At 36.2% G+C, this 22,872-nt stretch overlaps 1 protein-coding gene across 3 annotated transcripts in view; it reads right to left on the bottom strand.

Moving 5' to 3' along the window:
- Positions 1-22,872, bottom strand: part of NELL1 (neural EGFL like 1) — a 485,858-nt gene that overhangs the window by 1,156 nt on the left and 461,830 nt on the right. For all 3 annotated transcript variants that reach the window (XM_063437855.1, XM_063437857.1, XM_063437856.1), the window contains 3 exons: positions 10,847-11,040; positions 5,511-5,687; positions 2,917-3,141 (listed from right to left, as the gene is read on the bottom strand). In XM_063437855.1, coding sequence (XP_063293925.1) covers positions 2,917-3,141; positions 5,511-5,687; positions 10,847-11,040 — 596 coding nt within the window. The remainder of the gene's footprint in view (positions 1-2,916; positions 3,142-5,510; positions 5,688-10,846; positions 11,041-22,872) is intronic.

Raw genomic sequence — 22,872 nt, 5'->3', positions numbered from 1 at the left:
ATATATATTTATTATTAGAATGAGATTAACAACATTTATATTATTAGAATGAGTGTAACAATATGAGCCCCACTATTATTAAATCATTAGATATTTTTTTTTTATCAAACTGTTTAGAAGTGTTGTGCCAAAAAATGGGCACTCCATAGACTCTCTGAGATTGAGCACTGCATGCAGTAGTTAGACACAATTGATACAGGAAGACTGGAACTGTTGAATGATTGACAGCTCTGGGTCTTTTAGATGTGTGATATTTACAAATCACTGCACTTATAAGGCATCCTCATTTGCAAAAACACATAGCTGTTATGGTGTTTAGAGAGACTCTGAGCTCACAGAAATACAGTGGATGTCTGGAATAACCACCCATCAGAGGTGGTATGGATTGTGACACAATGCAATGTTAGGAATAATGCAGTCCTGAGCAGATAGCATTAAGCAAAATCCAGACTGGAGGTTAAGCTTTTTGCACGGGGAACGCAATGTGCCAATTTATAAAAATCCAGTTATCTATGGATTTATTTTCTAATTTTCTAGTTGAGCTACTTTGGCCTAAAATTTACAATTTTCCTTTTGTGGTTACTAGTTTAGTGAAAAATCCCTCTTATTCATATAAAATATTGCGAAAACATGAGATCGCTTTGAACGTGAAATGATGTGTTTGCTGTATAAGATTTGGTGAATGCACTTGTGGGATATCTGCATATATGTCCTTTCTGAATAATAATGAGCAGTAATGAAACATTTGCAAATCAAATGATTTTTTTGCTTTATGTGAAGCTCTGGAATAATTCACCAGCAGGAAACAAACACATTGGGGGAAAGTCTGCTACATGAAAGGATGCGTGTCTCAGGGAGCAAAATGGAAACAGCAGGAAAACCTCACTAGAAAACATGCAATATACTGCTCCACAGCAAAATGCATCTGAAAAACACTTATTACAGTATTTTACATAACAAGACAAGAGAACAAAAGACACACTGCTTTCATTAACACAGAAAATAAGGAGACTTCGCGTTTGAGAAAGGATCAGATAACTTGTAAGTGAGGATGTGGGCAGTATGTCAGGGTTGCTGTAATTGAAGAGCTGGGGAGTATGGCAAAGTTGGTACTGTAATTGGGGAGGTGAGCAGTATGGCAAAGTTGGTACTGTAATTGAAGAGATGGGTAGTATGTCAGGGTTGATACTGTCATTAAGGAGGTGGGTAGTATGTCAGGGTTGGTACTGTAATTGGGGAGGTGGGCAGTATGGCAAGGTTGGTACTGTCGTTAAGGAGGTGGGTAGTATGTCAGGGTTGGTACTGTAATTGGGGAGGTGGGCAGTATGGCAAGGTTGGTACTGTCGTTAAGGAGGTGGGTAGTATGTCAGGGTTGGTACTGTAATTGGGGAGGTGGGCAGTATGGCAAGGTTGGTACTGTCGTTAAGGAGGTGGGTAGTATGGCGGGGTTGGTACTGTAATTGGGGATTTTGGCAGTATGGCAGGGATGGTACTGTAATTGGGAGGTGGGCAGTATGGCAAGGTCGGTACTGTCGTTAAGGAGATGGGTAGCATGTCAGGTTTGGTACTGTAATTGGGGAGGTGGGCAGTATGGCAAGATTGGTACTGTCGTTAAGGAGGTGGGTACTATAGCAGGGTTGGTACTGTAATTGACTACATAGGTAGTATGGCAGGGTTGACACTGTAATTGGGAGGTGGGCGGTATGGCAATGTTGGTACTGTCGTTAAGGAGGTGGGTAGTATGGCAGGGTTGGTACTGTAATTGGGGAGGTTGGCAGTACGGCAGGGATGGTACTGTAATTGAAGATGTGGCTATTATGGCAGGGATGGTACTGTAATTGAGGTGGTGGGTAGTATGGCAAGGTTGTAATGTAATTGTGGAGGTGGGCAGTACAATATATAAGGCCCTATGCTTGAGAGAGTTTTGGTAGCATGGCTGTGATTTACCCCTTACGGACACATCTTAGAAATTTTCCAACATGTTGACCTTAAAGCTGTGTCCTTAAAGAGGTTATTTATTTATTACTGGTATTTATGAAGCGCCAAACATATTCTGCAGCGCTGTACAAGTGGGAAAAAGACAATACAATAAGAACAAACTGATACAACAGGTAGAGGGCCCTGCCCGTGAGCTTACAATCTAAAGGTGACACAAAAGGTAACCGAGGAATTTGTATGGGATGGCATAGAGAGTTAATGGCATAACTGCAGTAGTTGATAGCATGTCAAGGTAATAAGGAGGTGATTGGCTCTGGTTCCAAACAGCTGGAAGAGCATGCTATATAGGTACAAGGTACAAGGAACAAGGGTGAGAGGGTGGGTTGAGCCAAGTAAAATTAAATGGGGCTTCTTGCAGGGGAGGATGTAAAACTGGCCCTAAAGAGTAGAGTAACAGTTATTTAAAGAAATTTATGGCTAGGAGAGGAAAGAGGGGAGGGGGGTGGAATGGTTGAGCAGACCTGCCATTTGTCTGATACAATTACAATATTTGCCAACCAGAATACTATCAGCCAGATTATTAATAATTACATGTAGCTGCAAGTACAAAATTATACAGTAGTATACTACAGTTACAAATAATAACATTGTTATAGTAAATTAAAAATGTAGAAACTAAGATGAAGGAAATGTGGTAGAATAGCTTCTGATTCTCAGTCTGCACCTTTAAACTGCAGTCTTCAAATTAAATGGTGCTTCTTGCAGGGGTGGATGTAACACTGGGTCTTTAAACTGCAGTCTATAAATTAAATTGGGCTACTTGCAGGGGTGGATGTTAAGTGAAGGTGATAACGTAAGAGGAGCATGGCAGGGCTGGTCTGGTAAAAAGGGGGTAGTTAGCATGCAAACATGGTCTTGTGAATAAGGGATGCATACACTAATCACGATTGTATACTTATCACATGTCTAGGCCTTCACCTTGCATTTGCATGTTGTACATGGAGATCCCACCATCGTCCACACAGCTCCACTGAGCCGTGCTATTCCATGATTGTCTTGGCAGGTTTTTTTTATGTCATAAGTGACATTGTCTGCTAAGCAGGGATCTTCTACACAGTGCGGACAGCATTCACCTTCAGAAACTGCAGTATATTCGCAATTTAGGGTCGGACATGTCATGGGCCAGCAGTCCACCTCTCCTTCCTGTATGGAGAAGATAATAAGAGCAACCATGTTCTATTAAATCAATTTTATTTTCCCCTGTTTCACACCACCAACTCCCATAACTAAATCTTAGAGATGAAAGATATTGCTCAACCGAAATCAGAAATGGTATATCTGATGAAAACCAGGAAAAGGCCGAAAGATCTATTTTTTTTCCCCAACAGTATAAACCAAGTATGAACTGAGTATAGGAGAAGGTTTAAAGTTAAGGTTATAAGAACTTTACAGCAAATGTGATTGACAGAAACAGGATTACGACAAAGCAGTTAAATTAAGGTAGATAAACAATCAGGACAAGATGGGATGTACCAATGAGTCCTTAGGGAGTTTAGTCTAGTCAAAGCAACACTTTCATACCACTTTTTTTCCCAGAAGGGCATTAATCTGTGGGAATAGAGCAGGTGCATTGTTTATATTAATAAAAAATGATCACATTCTCACTCAGGAGATTATGCGGAGAAATGACTTATTAAAATGTATTAAAGAGTTAGTGGAGCTCTATTTGAAGTTTGGATTGAACTCTATTTGAAGACTGAATTGAACTTTTTGAGTACTGAATTGAGCTCTGCTGACTGGATGGAGCTCTGCTGACTGGAGCTTTTGCTGGCAAAATGGAGCTCTATCTGAAGACTTAATGGAGCTGTTTGCTGACTGAATTAAACTCTATTTGAAGACTGAATGGAGCTCTGCTAAATGAATGGAGCTCTGCTGACTGAATGGAGCTCTATTTGAAGACTGAATGGAGCTGTTTGCTGACTGAATTGAACTGTATTTGAAGACTGAATTGAGCTCTACTGACTGAATGGAGCTGGTTTCTGCAAGCATGGAGCTCGGCTACTAACATAATGGAACTCTGCTGACAGAATGGAATGGCGATGCGTCATACTAACGAGGTACCAACGAGTTTACCAACAAGATTACCATAGAGGTGAATGCCTTGTGACCGCGTGATGTGTTCGGGTACCGAGGATCGTTCGCGCACCAAGACATTTTTCACTCAAAATTTTAGTTTGAATACTGAATTGTTCGTACAGGAACATTTCGAGTTCCGAGGTTCCACTGTATGTAAAACTAACTTAAAGAGGGACTATCATTTTTAGTTTGTCTGTCATTCTTTTCACACACACAATGTTATTAGTAGGATTTGATTTTACAAAATATGTAAAATTAACTGAAAGAGGGACTATCACTTTTAGTTTGGCTGTCATTTCTTTCCCCCACACATTTAAAAAAAAAAAAATAATAATTTTAAATTGTGTTCAGTAAATAATTCCTGGTATCATAACAAAAGAGATTTTATTACAGCCATTGAGATGTTTTTTTTTTTACAATAAGAAAATAACAAACTGGTGAACACTTCCTAGAGAGGTTGTGCTGTCAAAACAACTTGATGCATTTTACTAATGGATTAAATATGTATTGAGCATCGCTATTAAACGCAATGTAGACAATATTTATTATACGTTTGTTCAGTTGTGAAGTACATTTTATGCATCATTTAGCTTTTTGAATCAAGAGTAGAAAATCATTTTGTTTTGGCTTATCTTGTGCAATTCAGTTTTCGATTCACTACAATTCTGTGTTGTGTGAATGAACCTCTTTGATTTAAAGTGGAACCATATAACATTATATGGCACCTTGAATATACATTTTAAACCACAAGAACTTTGATTATGCCTTGATTTCCTTTTCTGCAGTTTGTATGTAGCAGAAAGTGTTCATTATGTCATCAACATTGTTGACACAATTACACAGTAGCAACATTTCCTAGGAATTTAGAATTTTTTTTTTTTTTTTTTTTTTTTTTTTAGTTATCCATAAGAACATTTTAAACAACTCAAGAACTTTACCATGCTCTTTTTTAAATTTTACAAGAATATTGCATATTTCAATAGAAATTGGAACTTTTATAAATTAATCTTGTTGCACCCCCTGGCTGTCAATCAAACAACCGGTCCTGTTACTTCCTGGTTTGTTTATCTCAGTGGATCCAAAGTCAAAAGACAGCAATTGGCCAGAGCACCTGCCTTGCAAAGTCATCTAATTGATCTGCATTGGGAAGTCTGTGATTGGACAGCCACAGAAAGTCTGGGCGGGGTTAGAAGAGGAGGGATTGCAAAGGCTGCGGACAAGAGAACTGCAGGCTTTGTGAGCTGTTTTTAGATATACTCCAATGAAAAAATGCCAAATTAAATACATGTATGCTTTCCTTGTGGGTATATCTACTAAACCATGATTATTTCTTTATATTTGGGCAGTGGAGTGTCCCTTTAAAGGCAATTCTCAGGGTAAAGCAGTGTTGCACACCAGGTTGTCCCAGAAATTTTATTAAACCCTTCTATCCTTACCATGCAACGGCACTGTTGGCATTCATAAGTCCAGTTATCACCACTGTGGTAAAGTTTGTGTCCATCTTGATCCAAACACTGACTGGTGACTCGAGTGTCACACTCTGGACAGCAGAAAAGGTCCACACTGGGATTCTGGCAATCACAAGCTGTCCTTCGACAAAATATTTTCCCATCCTGGAAAGTAAAGAATAAATATTATAGTGGGTACAAATCTACAATTAGAAAAGGTAATGTTAAAATGTTAAATTTTAGATTTCTTGTAATCACAGGCAATGATTTGGGAACTTTTATTTAAAAGGCCATCACATGTGCAACAGATTGCACTTAATTGGAGTATGTATATATTAAAGGAACAGTGTAGTCACCAGAATAACTACAGCTTATTGTATTTGTTCTGGTGAGTATAGTCGTTACCTACAGGCTTTTTGCAGTAAACCCTCTGCCTGGAGACACTGAACTTTCCTCATAGAGATTAATTGATTCAATGCATCTCTATGAGGGGATGCCGATTGACCAGCGCTGTTTTTGGCTTGTGCTGGCTCTGCTCCTGATCTGCCTACTTGGCAATCTTAGCCAATGCAATGCTTTCCTACAGGAAAGCATTGTGATTGGCTCAGATAATAACTTATGATGGTGTCAGACAAGCAGGCAGATCAGGGGCAGAGCCAGCAGCAGCAGACTGGAGAAAAGGTAAGATTTTACTATATTTAGGGAGGCAAGAAGGGGCCAGGGAGGCTAGATGGTGTTTTTAACACTATAGTGTCAAGAATACATGTTTGTGTTCCTGACTCTATAGTGCTCATTTAATAAATCTGAAATGACCTAATCATGGATAAAACCAGACTTAGAATTAAAGTATAATGTATAAAATATTCTGACATGACTTATCACAATACATTCTTGGCGACAAACAGCCACCATTGATTGTGAGTGTCATACATGAAAAATGCCACCCACTGTGGCTTTTATATCCAAGACTAACAAACATGTCTGCAGTGGGCATGCTCTCGGCTAGCTGCCAAGTTAAACCAATCAGCACCACGGACATTGGCAAACACAGAATCTTACTACAGACAAAACATACGTCTTTTATACCTGTAACACAATACATGTTTTCTTAGTACTAATTAGTCATAGTTACACTTTGCAAACATTTTCAGAGCCGGTGGACAATTTGCCATATTGTGGGGTTATCTTTTTTCTATTCTCGACTTTTTCATGATGGAGAATTTTGGCTTCTACGTTTTTTATTTAGTCATTTATCATTTTATTCTGTTTACATTAATCGGTTTAATTGTCCCCAGCATTATTAAACCTACTTTATTACACTGATAACTCATATTTCCACTGTAAGAGTATTGAATCAAACATGTCTTTACTCAACAAATGGTTTTTGTTGATCCTGAAATGTCGATCTAATGGATTTTTATATTTATGTTTGAATAAACACTGGAATTTATACTTAAAGACGGTGAGTCCTACTAAATTCTACAAGGATATATATATATATATATATATATATATCCTTAAAGAAATTTGAAATAGATCAAAGATGCATTGTGTTAAACTGTTATATCTTGTAATATAGTAGCATATCTATCTATCTATCTATATCTAGACTGTCTTTCTTAAATGTAAGCATTGCTTGCATGAATCGCTGACTTTATATTTTGGTCGTGCCTGTCTGTGTTAATTTTGTAACATGCCTTAGAGTTGATACTAAGCTAAATTAAAAATGAGTCAAATATTATACGTATTGGTATTTGTAAGAACTCAAGCTGCTACTGATATTATATAGTGCCTCTCTAGATAAAGCAGGAGGATTGGTTACATCACTATATGAGAAACTTTTATTTTCATCAGTCCAAGTGTGCCAGAGACTTGAGGTTTATTTATTTACTTTTTAACCCCTTAAGAACACATGACGGAAATATTCCGTCATGATTCCCTTTTATTCCAGAAGTTGTGTCCTTAAGGGGTTAATCTTGCATTGCCATACAGTGAAAAAAATAAACCCAGCTTGCATATACACAAGGGGGAAAGGAAAGAGTTGACAGTATATTTTTAGCCTGGGTTTGGTTACAGTAGAATTATAACTCCGGTGAATAAATACCATGAACCATTCAAACCACTTGTACGAAAATATCTGTGCAGAAACCAGAGACCATATTATAGAGTGCATTGAGTTCGATACTACAGGTATCTAGGGGCAGGGAAAAGACACATAAAGATGATATACAAGTTCTGGCATATATTTGTGTATAAATAGGTCACGTTGTTTTTCTCAGAAGCACAAATCTATGTCTATGCATTCCCTGCGGATCTTACGTCTGAAATCCCACTGCTCTTGCCTAAATTAGCCTGTTTCCATAAGCTCTCATGTGTCGAGATGGAAATGTCAATGAATTATTCATGTGAATTTATTGCAAAATTGTATGTTTTTAATTTAGTTTAAAGTTGATGAATTGATTATGATAAATATTTCCAATTAATTTCGCTGAAACTCCAGCTCAGGATACAATATTGCTCCCTTCTAAGTGGAGAGACTAAAAGACTATCGATGCTGAGTAAATATTTGAACCTACAAATTGATTCCGGAGTTTTTAATCCTCTTTACGACATGATCTGCAGTACTGTAGGCCAAATAAAAAAAAAAAAACACAGAATCTCCATTCCGTAAAAATATTCTGAACAGAAAAGTTCTGTAATATGCTAAGACTACAAACTTACATGAACAGTCCAAGCATCATAACCACTGCAGCTTGCTATATTAGTTATGGTGGGAAGAGTGGAAGAGTACCCTGGTGTCCTCCATGTAAGTATTCAAAGCTAGCAGGATCTTCAGCTAGCTTTTTATGTCCTGCTGAGCTTATCTCATTGGTTGTGAGCATTACTTGATCACGCTTGGCCAATGTCTGTGGACATTTTTTTCTCATTGACCATAAAAGGTTGAGAACGTCTACTCTACACCGTGCCAGCAAAAAAAAATGTATTTGCTCTGACAGCTGGAATATTCTCAACATTAAACGGTGCAAAACAATCTTACCAAAAAAAAAACTGAATTTTTATCTTTAACCAATATGTTAAAATGAGCTACAATTTACCTTTTAAAAACCTGCTCATAACATCTCGTGGCAGTAGCCAATCAGAGCAGGGTATTTTGAAACTTGAGTTCTTTGTTTTACAAGTCCTCGAATTGTCAGGTTTATAGATGGTTTTCCTTGTATGCTTATCATTGTGTATACTAAAATGTCTGAGACCGGTTTATGTAGCTTTTTATCCTCTGGCAAAACTCGAAGTCTATTCTCTAAACAGTGCTTTCTAGGTACAGCAGGCATCTACTCAAAGAAATCTGCAAATCAGCTATTTATTAAAAGTAAGTGAGTTGCAGATTCACAATTCATGTCATATGATTGATTTGATGGCTCAATAGGTCAAGTCATAGTTTTTTTTTTTAACGTAACAGTGTCATATGGTGATGTCACAATTATATTTAAACTCTTTTTAGTCTTTTTACCCCTCTGGCGCTATAAATTTGGTTGTAGTTCTAGTAAATTTACATAAATGTGGAGTTTTTTTTTTTATTTATATTTTTGGTCTCATTACAATATTGGAATTGACTTGTTATCTACAAAAAATAAAAAAAATATGTAAATAGAGAAAGGCCCATTTTAGCAAGGTATTGCCATTTTACCTACTCATCCTGCTAGTTAAAATATCTGCAGATCTATAGATCAAAGGTTCTACTTACCCAAAGATGGCTTTCACCTCCTCTAAGACTGCTATTCACGAAAGTGAGAATTGTCAACAATTCAAGGTGAATTTAAAACTAATTTCAAATGTAAGGCCAACATAGCTGAATTGGAAGCATATATGACTAGGCGAATGTTTCCACTTTGGCTGTTATAACACAATAACCACTATATTTCCCTGCCCCCCTTTTCATTGTAAGTACTTGGGGTCCACCGGGTGGCACTTCCTGCCTCCACTACTGATGATCTAGAGGAGGAAACCTTCTATCTGAGCAAAGCCATGCAGCACAAGGCACCAGAGTGTGGCTCTATTGTAAGTAGTGATTATATATCATGCTTTATCGTGCTTTAGTGTCCCTTTAAATTTGACATTCATTTTGAATTCCAGTCAATTATAACTTAAGAGAATAACCCTGCATATGTTTTATTCCCTATGGCTGAGCTAGTGTTATTTATCTTACTTAGAAATACCAAAAAGGGGAACGACATGAGCCTTTTATCCCACCTATTAATCCGCTCAACTTCCTGATTGTGTCAGTTATCTAACTACACAGATATATTAATATACTGAAACTGGATTCAAGTAAAGTCTCTATCAATATGTGGACTAATGTGGGAGCCATCCATTTTTTTTGTTCATCCATTTTTAAGAGATCTTGGAATGCACTTTATTTGAACACAGGGAATAAATGTCTAATAAGGGTTTTATTTTAAAAAATGACTACTTTAGATCACGTAATTTAAATACTTTTAATAGCATTTTATTATTTCCATTGGAACAAGCTTGCAGGGTATGGCTAAGATATGCACTAAAATATAATTCATTTATATTTTCATTTTTTAATGCAGTCTGTATGTTAACAATTACTGTTGATGGTTTCGGGCAAATTGTTCGTCAGGAAAGGAATAAAAAATGAGAATTCTTACAATGGCAACTCTAGATTGTATTAAACGATTCAATGCCTGAAGCTCTGCAATCAATTAGTCTGAAACTCTTAGCAGATCCCTCGAGAAATGGAATGCGTAAAAGTAGGCTTTTGTTACCTTTCGCTCATAGCTATGTTACTGTTAACATTCGTATATGCTGTATGTACAGAGCTTTGAGATGCTTACAAATTAGAATTTTAAAATACTTTCAGTTTACCTCCATGACCACTAAAGTTTGTAGTGAAACATTCAGTGTTGTATTAAAAAGTACCTCTGAACCCCCCGATAACTACCAAATGACCACCCACCACCCAAAATAATATATCTGAAGTCACTATTTATTTATGAACAATACCATATTCTACACAACAATAACAACAAAATTATTGCAAGTTACAAATGGTTTTTTAGAGGTTGCAAGATGTATTTCTAAAAACAAACTGGATATAAAAAGCACAACTGTCAAAAATGCTTTCAAAATGAAATAAGAATTAAACTGAGCAATCCCCAGTTAAACATAAATTTAAGTTGCAGCTCATCCCCAGTAAACACCTATAATTGTCTCAAAATGTGGCTAGACCTTCACCTCTCATTTGGACTTCACATTGATAAACTATCATCTAAAATGTTATCCTAAGATTTAGTACAACCCACCTTGCATGAACACACCGAACACCTGTCTTCTTTGAGGGTCCACACTTGCCCGTTCCTTTTCAGTGCTCCCTCGTGAGGGCAGTCTCCTGTGCAAGATGGTCCAGATGGACATAGGCAATCAAATCCCCCTTCCAGGTTTACACAAGCCGAGTCGTTCCAACACGTGTGTGTTTTTAAGGCACATTCATTGATATCTAGAAGATCAAAGAGGCTGAATTTTAGACACGAACACTTCCAATTTGGTGTAAATCCAGCATGTTCTTATCAGAATTGCAAAATCATTTCATGCCCTTTACATTAAAGGGATTATTGCAAAGATGAATTACTATGCAATTAAATGTACATGGTATTAGTCTGATAAATCTATCACAGCGTCAATATGAGATATAAGTATTGTTATTCAGTAATGTGTGAATTGCTGAGAATTCAAAGTGAATTTAAAAAACTTAGGCCAACATAGCTTTGAATTGAAAAAAAATGCTGTTATTTTTCAGTTCAGCTATTTTGAATTTGAATTTCACTTTGAATTTGCAACAATTCATTTAGTGAATAACCTTTGAAGGACATGCTATGATGGTATAGCATTAGACCATAGGTATTTTTAAATGTAACTGTGCCACTAGGCAACTCGGGATTCATCATAAGACTAATTAGGCTGCCTTGAGCCTGACCAGGCAATGATCACCTTAGTGAAAAAACCCTGTTGGCCAATATTGTCTCTATTCATTATCCCTATACTAACAGTAAATTAGAGGCCAAAACTGGTAATCAGCCTAAGGCCCTTTGGGATCTTAATCCTTTCCTGCCACTAGGTATTACATGTCTTTTCCAGCAGTGGACTGGGGCAGTTGAAGGTGATACAAATTTGCTTAAGCTATAGACATAGTGTAACGATGGTCTTGAGCAACGTTTTCTTTACTTAGCCAATTAAATATTATAGTAACTGATTTATATATCAGTTTGTGAAATTAGCATGTTTGCCCTTTCAACAACACAAACTCTCGGTAATTTTTGTGAGGTCATTCGAATAAACAACATTTTACTGTGATTTCTACTGCATAGCCCTTAATAAATGAATTGTGTTGAACTGACAATGGAGTTGTGATAAATATGTGAGTTGGACAATTATTCAAATGTATTATTTTAGTATACATTTTGCAGTTTGGTTATCAATTCCCCATAATGTATACCACGTTGAATAAACACTTTGCTAATGCTTCAAAGTCTGTAGGGTTTACTGAATCATAAATTGCAATGACCTGAAAACCAAGTGTAAAATTCAGGCTGATATAAGTTGTGTCTATAGTTGAGTTGGAGTTTCCAGTTCGAATGGATTGACCTATATTTTGCAGTTCAGTTTTTAATTCAATACTATTCACTCTAGCGAATAATACTATAGGTCAATTTGCCATAAAATTAAAAGAAATCTAGATGATTTTATCTGCTGTTGAGGAGAACGGTGACTTGGATAATTTTAGACTTGTGGATGATGAGAAATTTCACTTCTGCTAGATCATTTTTGTCGATCATCGAAAATTATTTGGGAAACCCAAAATTCGGTCAAATGTCAATTGAAGAGCTGAATCGTAAGAGCAAATCAAAATGTTAAAATAGGCCATCAGTGTGTTTCATAGTATATACATAACATAATATTAGGTGTATATCTTGCAGTACACTGATAAAAGCCTTTTTCTGCCATTTGGTTCATAGATCAAGTGAGAAGAAGTAATAGAGGTAAAAAAGAGGAGGAGTGGTAAAAAAGAGGTAAAGTGGTAAATATACGATTTTTTAAAATTACTTCTCACTTGATCTGTGAATAAAATCATCCGAATTGTAGGTTGGTCTGAAACAAATATCCAAGTCTAATGAGGATCACGTGCAATTATAAGAATTTAAAATGCAATATTTGAGGAACACATCTGATTTGGATACATCTTCAAATCCTGCTATAGTTACAAATTGGATATTTTAGTCTGAATTTTTCAATCCTGTTTTCAAATCAACTCACTTCACCATTTAATGAAAAAAAAAATCCTTTGCCTTTTCTTTAAATCCTGAAAGACATTGGAGCCCAAAATTGCCGAGTAATATTTGGCACATTGTTCAGTGATACACACTGTTAATTGGAGAAATAATAAACTCTCACAGGATTACAGACCTTGAGGCTTTAAGTTGACACGTATAAGTGCTAAAATCGCCAAAAATAAACTTCACAATAATCAATAGTGCATAAAAACACAATATGTCGTGTTAATAGTTTTTTAATTTGGTCGAGCAGATTTTAACATATTTTTAGTACCATTCTGCAATGGAACTTGCTGCATATGAGATAATTTTGGGATAATGATTGCATATAAATTTTTTCTTAGTTGTCTTTTGATCCTTAATTTTCACTCCTCGCTCCCTGCCACCAATATAACATCTCTCCCAACAGCCAATCAGCTGCCTCTCTCTCATCTCTTTGCAAACTTCTGAAGACGCCCTTCTTCACCTAAGCCTTTGTCTATGCTTTATAATCCAATCCCTCACTGGTCACTATCAGATCAATGTATTTGACCATATTCCACTCTATTATTCCAGGCTTTCAATAGGTGGAACCCTCCCTGGCTTCTACCTGCCCCCAATGTGCAAAAAATACAACTCCCCACAGTATAACTCCCAACATTTCAAATGGACAAAGAGAGACATTTACATTTTAGGAGTGTGTCCAAGGACAGGGCTTTTCTGACAAATTAGGTGACTTACTAATAACAATTCATGCAAATAAAATGTAATTTATAACAAGAACAATGTATCTTGTTTACACAGACTGATTTCCAAACATATTTATCATTGTATAAAGAGTATTATTGCTGTGGAATTCTGTTATAAATTCAGACATACCAACAATATGGTGCTCCTAGAAAAGAGGGACGTTAGGATAGAAAAGAGGGACAGAGGGATTTGGGCTCAGAATAGGGACTGTCCCTCCTAAATAGGAGCACTTTTGCACCACAGCTAGAAGGCTCACTCATAGATTACGGAGTACTGTCTTCTAAATCATGTTGGATAGATACACTTTCAAAATCATTCCAGGGCAGTGTGTACATATGGACAATAATGGGAGCTTCACGATTAGGTGTCACTTCCTGTTTTCAAGATTCTGAGAGTCACTTCCTATAGTCAACTTTAGAATCTCCAAAGGCTGGGGATTTGAAGCAAGTACAGGTCCTTCCAATGTGAGTATTTTCATCTGCAAATTTAGTTTGCTTTATAAAATAACTCATACATTTTTTGATTCTTGAAAATATATTAGCTGTTTGTACCGTTTCCTCCCTGCAAACTGAGCTTTTTACACATTTATACTGAGGATAAAAACATTGACTCATGTATTTATCGGAAACGATGTATCTGCCCACAAAATGTTCCTTTTTACATTTGTAATGTCTTCAGGAATCAGTTCTCCGCCAACAAATATCATTATTTTTTTCCATCTGTCAACTAAGCATGTTCAGGTTATTTGTACTTATGAGAAAGATGGGTCCAATATATAAAATATCCCTCAGACCTATTAAAATGAATTCAAATCTAAAACAGTAAGCTATTTCTCAACTTCAAGCTACTTTAGCAGAATTGCTCAATGACGGTTCACAACTTCAAAAGCAGTTTCTTTTTTTTTCCACTTTCATTTGTATTCTTTTTCCTAATAATTGAATAACTATAAAGTAATCAGAACAAGATTTCAGAAACACACACTATTCTCATTGATAAATTACAGTTTATTTGGAACTCCGGATCATTATGTGCCATACTCTAGCTTTTCGACCAATTCTCTCTGCTGGACAAGAGTCTGACACAATACTTGTCTTTACTATGCGTTTGTGTGAATTGCTTGGTATGACATAATTGCTTTTTTGTTTTTGAGTTCTCACATTAACATAGAAACATAGAAACATAGAATGTGACGGCAGATAAGAACCATTCGGCCCATCTAGTCTGCCCAGTTTTCTAAATACTTTCATTAGTCCCTGGCATTATCTTATAGTTAGGATAGCCTTATGCCTATCCCACGCATGCTTAAACTCCTTTACTGTGTTAACCTCTACCACTTCAGCTGGAAGGCTATTCCATGCATCCACTACCCTCTCAGTAAAGTAATACTTCCTGATATTATTTTTAAACCTTTGTCCCTCTAATTTAAGACTATGTCCTCTGGTTGTGGTAGTTTTTCTTCTTTTAAATATAGTCTCCTCCTTTACTGTGTTGATTCCCTTTATGTATTTAAATGTTTCTATCATATCCCCCCTGTCTCGTCTTTCCTCCAAGCTATACATGTTAAGATCCTTTAACCTTTCCTGGTAAATTTTATCCTGCAATCCATGAACCAGTTTAGTAGCCCTTCTTTGAACTCTCTCTAAGGTATCAATATCCTTCTGAAGATATGGTCTCCAGTACTGTGTACAGTACTCCAAGTGAGGTCTCACCAGTGTTCTGTACAATGGCATGAGCACTTCCCTCTTTCTACTGCTAATACCTTTCCCTATACAACCAAGCATTCTGCTAGCATTTCCTGCTGCTCTATTACATTGTCTGCCTACCTTTAAGTCCTCAGAAATAATCACCCCTAAATCCCTTTCCTCAGATGTTGAGGTTAGGACTCTATCAAATATTCTGTACTCTGCCCTTGGGTTTTTACGTCCAAGATGCATTATCTTGCACTTATCCACATTAAATGTCAGTTGCCACAACTCTGACCATTTTTCTAGTTTACCTAAATCATTTGCCATTTGGCTTATCCCTCCTGGAACATCAACCCTGTTACATATCTTAGTATCATTTGCAAAAAGACACACCTTACCATCAAGACCTTCTGCAATATCACTAATAAAAATATTAAAGAGAATGGGTCCAAGTACAGATCCCTGAGGTACCCCACTGGTGACAAGCCCAAGCTTCGAATATACTCCATTGACTACAACCCTCTGTTGCCTGTCACTCAGCCACTGCCTTACCCATTCAACAATATTGGAATCCAAACTCAAAGATTGCAGTTTATTGATAAGCCTTCTATGTGCAACAGTGTCAAAAGCCTTACTGAAATCTAGGTAAGCAATGTCTACTGCACCACCCTGATCTATAATTTTAGTTACCCAATCAAAAAAATCAATAAGATTAGTTTGGCATGATCTCCCTGAAGTAAACCCATGTTGTCTCTGATCTTGAAATCCATGTGTTTTTTAGATGTTCAACAATCCTATCCTTTAACATGGTTTCCATCACTTTCCCCACTACTGAAGTAAGGCTTACTGGCCTATAGTTGCCCGACTCCTCCTTATTACCTTTCTTGTGAATGGGCACAACATTCGCTAACTTCCAATCTTCTGGGACTACTCCTGTTAACAATGATTGGTTAAATAAATCTGTTAATGGTTTTGCTAGTACACCACTAAGCTCTTTTAATAGTTTTGGGTGTATTCCATCAGGTCCCAATGACGTATTTGTCTTTACTTTTGACAGTTGAAATAGAACCTCTTCCTCTGTAAACTCACATGTAATAAATGACTCATTTATCCTTTTTTTAAACAGAGGTCCCTTTCCTTCATTTTCACCTGTAAATACCGAACAAAAATATTCATTGAGGCAGTCAGCTAGACCTTTATCCTCATCTACATACCTTCCTTCTTTTGTTTTTAATCTAACTAATCCTTGTTTTACTTTTCTTTTCTCATTTATGTATCTAAAAAAAGTTTTGTCCCCCTTTTTTACTGACTGTGCTATTTTCTCTTCTGTGTGTGATTTGGAAGCTCTTATAACTTGCTTAGCCTCTTTCTGCCTAATCTTATAGGTCATTCTGTCTTCCTCACTCTGGGTTTTTTTATAATTACTAAATGCTAACTTTTTGTTTTTTACTATTTTGGCCACATCTGCGGAGTACCACAGTGGTTTCTTGAATTTTTTGCTTTTACTGACAAGCCTAATGCAATTTTCTGTTGCCTTCAGTAGTGCAACTTTTAAATAATCCCATTTATTTTGGACTCCATTTAAGTTGCTCCAGTCTGATAATGACTCCTTTACACATATTCTAATTTTAGAAAAGTCTGTTTTTCTAAAGTCTAAAACTTTTGTTTTTGTGTGGTGTGACTCAGTCACTGTTCTTATATTAAACCACACTGACTGATGATCACTGGATCCTAAACTTTCACCTACAGTAATATCTGATACCAAATCTCCATTTGTTAACACTAAATCTAGTATGGCCTCTTTACGAGTTGGCTCCTCAATGACTTGTTTTAGAGACAATCCCAGTAGGGAGTTTAGAATGTGTGTGCTTCTGGCACAAGTAGCTATTTTTGTTTTCCAATTCACATCAGGAAGATTAAAGTCACCCATGATGATAACTTCCCCCTTCATTGTCATTTTAGCTATTTCTTCAACTAGTAGATTATCTAACTCTTCAATTTGTCCTGGGGGCCTATAAATCACACCTACACGAACTACTGTGTGATTACCAAATTCTAACGTAACCCAAATGGACTCTATGTTCGTCTCACTAACCTTTATTAGGCTAGATTTTATGCTATCCTTCACATACAGGGCCACCCCTCCCCCTTTCTTGCCTTCCCTGTCTTTTCTATATAAAGAGTAGTTTTCTATAAAAAGTGTTCAGAGTTCTCTTTTAAAACTACCCATGTGTACTTTGACTCTTTCTAAAATTTACCTCTATGTTAAATGTCAAGATGATTGTGGGGATATTCATGGGATAATAATAGCAAACAGTTGAGAATTGCCCACTATTTCAATTGGTTTGTTTATACAAAGCATTCCTTAGTTCAGGCTAGTGTTTAGTTACAAAGAGTATAGAAATTTGTGTCTTTGTTAGCTTGAAATCCAAAATGGAGTCTGCTCTGTTTTGAGAGATTCAGGCAATATACAATTTTAATTTCTATCATAGCACAAAATGTCTGCCGATATAAATATCCTGACATGATTAATATTCTTTTTTCCCCTGTACTTATTAATGGGTGTCTAAATTAGTTCTTTTCCATGTGGTTTTGCACATTTGCACATTGCATTTTTTGGACCTTGCCCATATAACATGGTCTTACCACTTCCCAGTTACCTTCACATTTGCTCCTCCAAATTTACCATCATCATTACCGTTAAATGACTTAAGGAAGTCATCGACAATTACTTTAAGAATAACTCATGCCTATTTCATTGGGTAGCCCATAAATAGCAATTGCACATAATATTCATCCTATTAGGTTCCATTAAAAAGTCAAAATGGGAATCCATTAGATCCTTAACATAAAATATCCATAATGTCCACTAAAAACCTTGTAATTAGCGAGTAATTTTCCAAAGATCACCATTGACCCAAGTGTTATAAATTAAAGCCGAATGGATTTCACTACTCACACAACACTCTTTGTATGCCCATGGAAATAAAAGCAGGACAATACTAGTAAAGGCACTCCTTCAGTGATTGCAATGTTCCTATAAAGTCAAGATAAAAGATGAGCACAAAGGACTCCCACCCCTACTAATAGATCAGCGAAAGTACTTCATTATTTCTCTACAGTCTCCCTGATAAGGCAGCAGTGTCTTGAGCAAGGAAACATCTCTGTTGAACTCTGGCTTTAAATATACAGCAGAGCCTTGATACATTTCTCACTTATTAAGAATTGCAGGAAGCAGTGAGAGTTGCTCCCTGTGGGAAAAGCCCAGGTCCAGACAGCTACACTAACAAGTACTTTAAGGTAATTTTCCGCAAATAGACTATCACCTGCTAAAACCTTTTAACTCGTTGGAAATGTTTCTCCGACTTCTGCCTTGGAGGCCACTGTTACCATTAGCTAAGTAAAGACTCCAACAAGTGCAGAACATGCCCGCATCATCTGTTTAATAGATAATGCTGTCAAGATATCTTCTAGATTACTGGTCACCTGACAAATGTCACTGTTGGATGGACTAATTCAGTTGGATTTGTGCCCAAGCGCATAGCTAAAGATAACACCTCGTAAGCAGTCAGTAATATACACAGAGCCCAATTGTCTTTTAAGCCCCCTAAGTGGCCTGGATTAAGACAGTATACACTGGCCCATCAGCTAGGACCCAGGTGAACAGCATGTACTTAGAATATGCAGGATCACTAATGGTAACCAATAAGACATGCTTTCCCCATTTCTCTTTATCTTATCAATGTTTGCTAAAAGTAATCACACCCAATACTAATATCAGGGGAGTGGAGGTGTGAACATTCCCCTTAAAATATTGTCTCTTGCTGACTATTTATTCTTTTCTGTGACACGTCCTATAAGATCCCTCCAGCCTTTAATGGACACATTGAAGACCTACTGTGTATTCGTTCAGGATCTTTCAGCCATATACATGCATCTTGGGTCAGACAGTGTTTGAAAACAGACAGTCTCTATGGTCTTCCCTGTTTCACTCCCTGCACAGAGGTAAGGAAAACCAGATAATAATTGAGATCTATGCAAGAATATATATTAGTATCATTTATATCATTGGGGACCTTGAAAAGCCTTGTTTAAAATTTCTTGTGTGTCCTTCTTCCACCAGATGTTCTATTAAACATGTTAAGGGGTGTTTTGAAATGTGATTTTTTTTTCCCATTATTAGAATTTTTTTATATTTTTTTTTATTAATTTGCTGTTTTTTTTTTTTTTTATTCGTCTTTGCTAAGAGGTGTTTCACATTTACATAACAAATCTTTGATGCTAGGCTCTGTAAAAAAAAAACGGAAAAAAAATCCAGCTCAACTTTGACCCCTATCTTACTAGAATCCAGCATATGGTACTCTTTCACATATATGGTGGCACTGTGCAAAATTGCAGCCGTTCTGGCAGGGAATACAGTCACTGATTAAAAAAAGAAATAGATCCGTCAATTATAACATTCTCTCCAGAGGTGGGTTTATTCAAAAATCCCCTTAAGACATCAAGTAAATTAGATAGAATCATGGTAGGCCACATTCTTATTGCGGCCACGTTGATCATACCTTGTTATTGGAAGTCGACTACTTTACCATCAATTAAGGAAGCACTGATTTCTGTGATTGATTACTAAAGGCATGAACTGGCGTTGCGGCAACCCTCACCTCAAAAAATACATTTGCAGTTTCATTGGGACGCCTGGGAAAATTATATAAGTAAATAGTTTCTCCTGTAGACAATTCCACACACCCTGATACATATTGATATAGAATATATTTATACAATAAATAAAGTACGGAGAGACTAGTTAATAAAGACTTTAGCCACCTGGGTGCTAATCCTCACTGGTACTCCCTCAAATACTCAATATAAATAGTAATCAAAATAAGAAAGAGAAGTCGCAAGTAATCACTAACCTGGTTTAATAAACCAATACTAGGTTAAAGCAAAAAAATAACAATAATACATAAAGTGACACAAAATATAAATTATAAAAAATAATAGTTTATACGTTGGGGGATTATTTTTTCCTGTTTCTGCCCTATTAGGCTTGTGAGAATTTTGGCAAACTATTATTGTTTATAATTTATGCTTTGTGCCTATTTTGTGTCACTTTATGTATTATTGTTATTTTTTGCTTTAACCTAGTATTGGTTTATTAAACCAGGTTCGTTATTACTTGCGACTTCTGGCGTGCATTCTCTTTCGTATTTTGATTATAGAATATATTTAGACATACAATTGGTTATATTACTCTCTGTATTATATTTGTACAAGAACAAATCCACTTTTTTTATTATTATACATTTGGATAGTACCCGTCCCCTTCCTTTCTTTAAATTTATTTTTGATCTTTTTTTTTCCACTTTCCCTTCTTTTTTCTACTCATTTCTATTGCTAAATGTTGATTTCTTTATATACCAAATGAATGTGAAACATGTTTTTTTAAAATACTGTTCCATAAAAATAGTTTGAAAAGAATCCAGTATATGGGATCTCGTAGAAGCACATAATATGTGCCTCCAAAGTTTTTTCTTTTTTTTAAATGCATTGAAAGTAAAAAACAATATAAACAATTATCTTACAATTTCCAGCTCTACTGGACCTGGGGATGTTATGATTGCACAAAAGGCCAAAATGGAACTCCACATCCACTATCGGGAGGTGAAGTGCCAATCTCAGTAAAACTGCTCAGCATGAATGAAGAGCTGATGTGTCATGGCATATTGAGCTACAACCTTCATCAGGGCTAAAATTGGATAAGGTCCCTTGAACTATAGAACAAGAAAAATGCATAGTACGGACATTATAACAAATCTGCTGTGTTTTCCTTATTCAACAATATTTTTAATTATGTTGCATATAATACAATATATATTGCACTGTATAGAAATATTGGGGTAAAATATGATGTTAAAGGAACACTATAGTCACCTAAATTAATTTAGCTAAATAAAGCAGTTTTAGTGTATAGATCATTCCCCTGCAATTTCACTGCTCAATTCACTGTCATTTAGGAGTTAAATCACTTTGTTTCTGTTTATGCAGCCCTAGCCACACCTCCCCTGGCTATGATTGACAGAGCCTGCATGAAAAAAAAAACTGGTTTCACTTTCAAACAGATGTAATTCACCTTAAATAATTGTATCTCTTATAAGCGACTCTGCCCTAGCTGGTTATACTATATAAGCGACCTGTTTAATATCACGCAGCTACATATATATATGCTAAATGCTATCACTAGCGTTTTACTACACTACCTGTACTATCTATGTTGCCACTAACCTAATTCACGCATGAACCAATCCTGTTTACATAATATACTTACATTTCAACTGATGTTTTAAAGCTACTTCATTAAGCCTGATAAAATATAAAAATGTGCCAGTTAATCGTATACCCCGCATGTTAAGCGTGGAAATCTTCTGAGGATTGCTTTTGGGGCACCTCAAGCTTGCCTGTTTCCTTTACGTGCACTACAAAAATAAAGAATAAAAAAAAAAAAAGAAAAAAAAAAAAAAAAAAAAAAAAAAAAAATAATTGTATCTCAATCTCTAAATTGAACTTTAATCACATACAGGAGGCTCTTGCAGGGTCTAGCAAGCTATTAACATAGCAGGGGATAAGAAAATCTTAATTAAACAGAACTTGCAATAAAGAAAGCCTAAACAGGGCTCTCTTTACAGGAAGTGTTTATGGAAGGCTGTGCAAGTCATATGCAGGGAGGTGTGACTAGGGTTCATAAACAAAGGGATTTAACTCCTAAATGGCAGAGGATTGAGCAGTGAGGCTGCAGGGGCATGTTCTATACACCAAAACTGCTTCATTAAGCTAAAGTTGTTCAAGTGACTATAGTGTCCCTTTAAGCTGCAAGTGCATATTTTAATTGATATCTTCTATAATAACACATACGTTGTTGATACATGTTGCATTATATCTTGAAGAACCCAATACGATGAGCAGAATATGCCATGATTCAGTAGGATTAGATTTACTTTGCAAACATGATAAATAAAATGCAAATGAACAGCAGGTAGCATTTCCTTAAGTAAACCTGTGAGTTGATTCGAATTAGATTTCCCAAAGGTAAATATAAAAAAACTATTTTTGAGCTAAGCGTTCGAGAAGCCACATCCAGAAAGTTTTTTAAATTGCTTAGCTTCTCATGCCTTACTCGTATCAGTCTGTGAGTTGATACTCCCATCACGTTTCTTACATTTCATATTAACAAACCCAAAACACAGACCACTTAATATCAAACATACATCTCAAGATTACGATCTTTATTATACAGAATGGGTTTGCGAGAATAAGGCTTCTTGTTTTATTAAAAAAGATGCAATTCATAAAATAGTGAAAATCAATTGTACATTTCAGATTAGGGACTGATGCGCGTTAAAAACAAATTAGATCATACTTATTAAATTACTCCACTGAATTGCTAGTATTGAATTGCGATCTGGGGTTGCATTAAATTTAAAAAGGAGGGGGTGATTGGCGAATATTCGGGACATTGATTTTTCACTTTTATCTTAAGCTAAGAATAAAGAAAGATGTTTGTTTTTTTCAGAGTTCAGTCTCTGTTTGTGA

The sequence above is a fragment of the Pelobates fuscus genome, chromosome 12 (genome assembly GCF_036172605.1).
Source record: "Pelobates fuscus isolate aPelFus1 chromosome 12, aPelFus1.pri, whole genome shotgun sequence".
NCBI lineage: Eukaryota > Metazoa > Chordata > Amphibia > Anura > Pelobatidae > Pelobates > Pelobates fuscus.
Note: the sequence above shows the minus strand (reverse complement) of the source record. Positions and strands in the feature narration are given on the sequence as shown.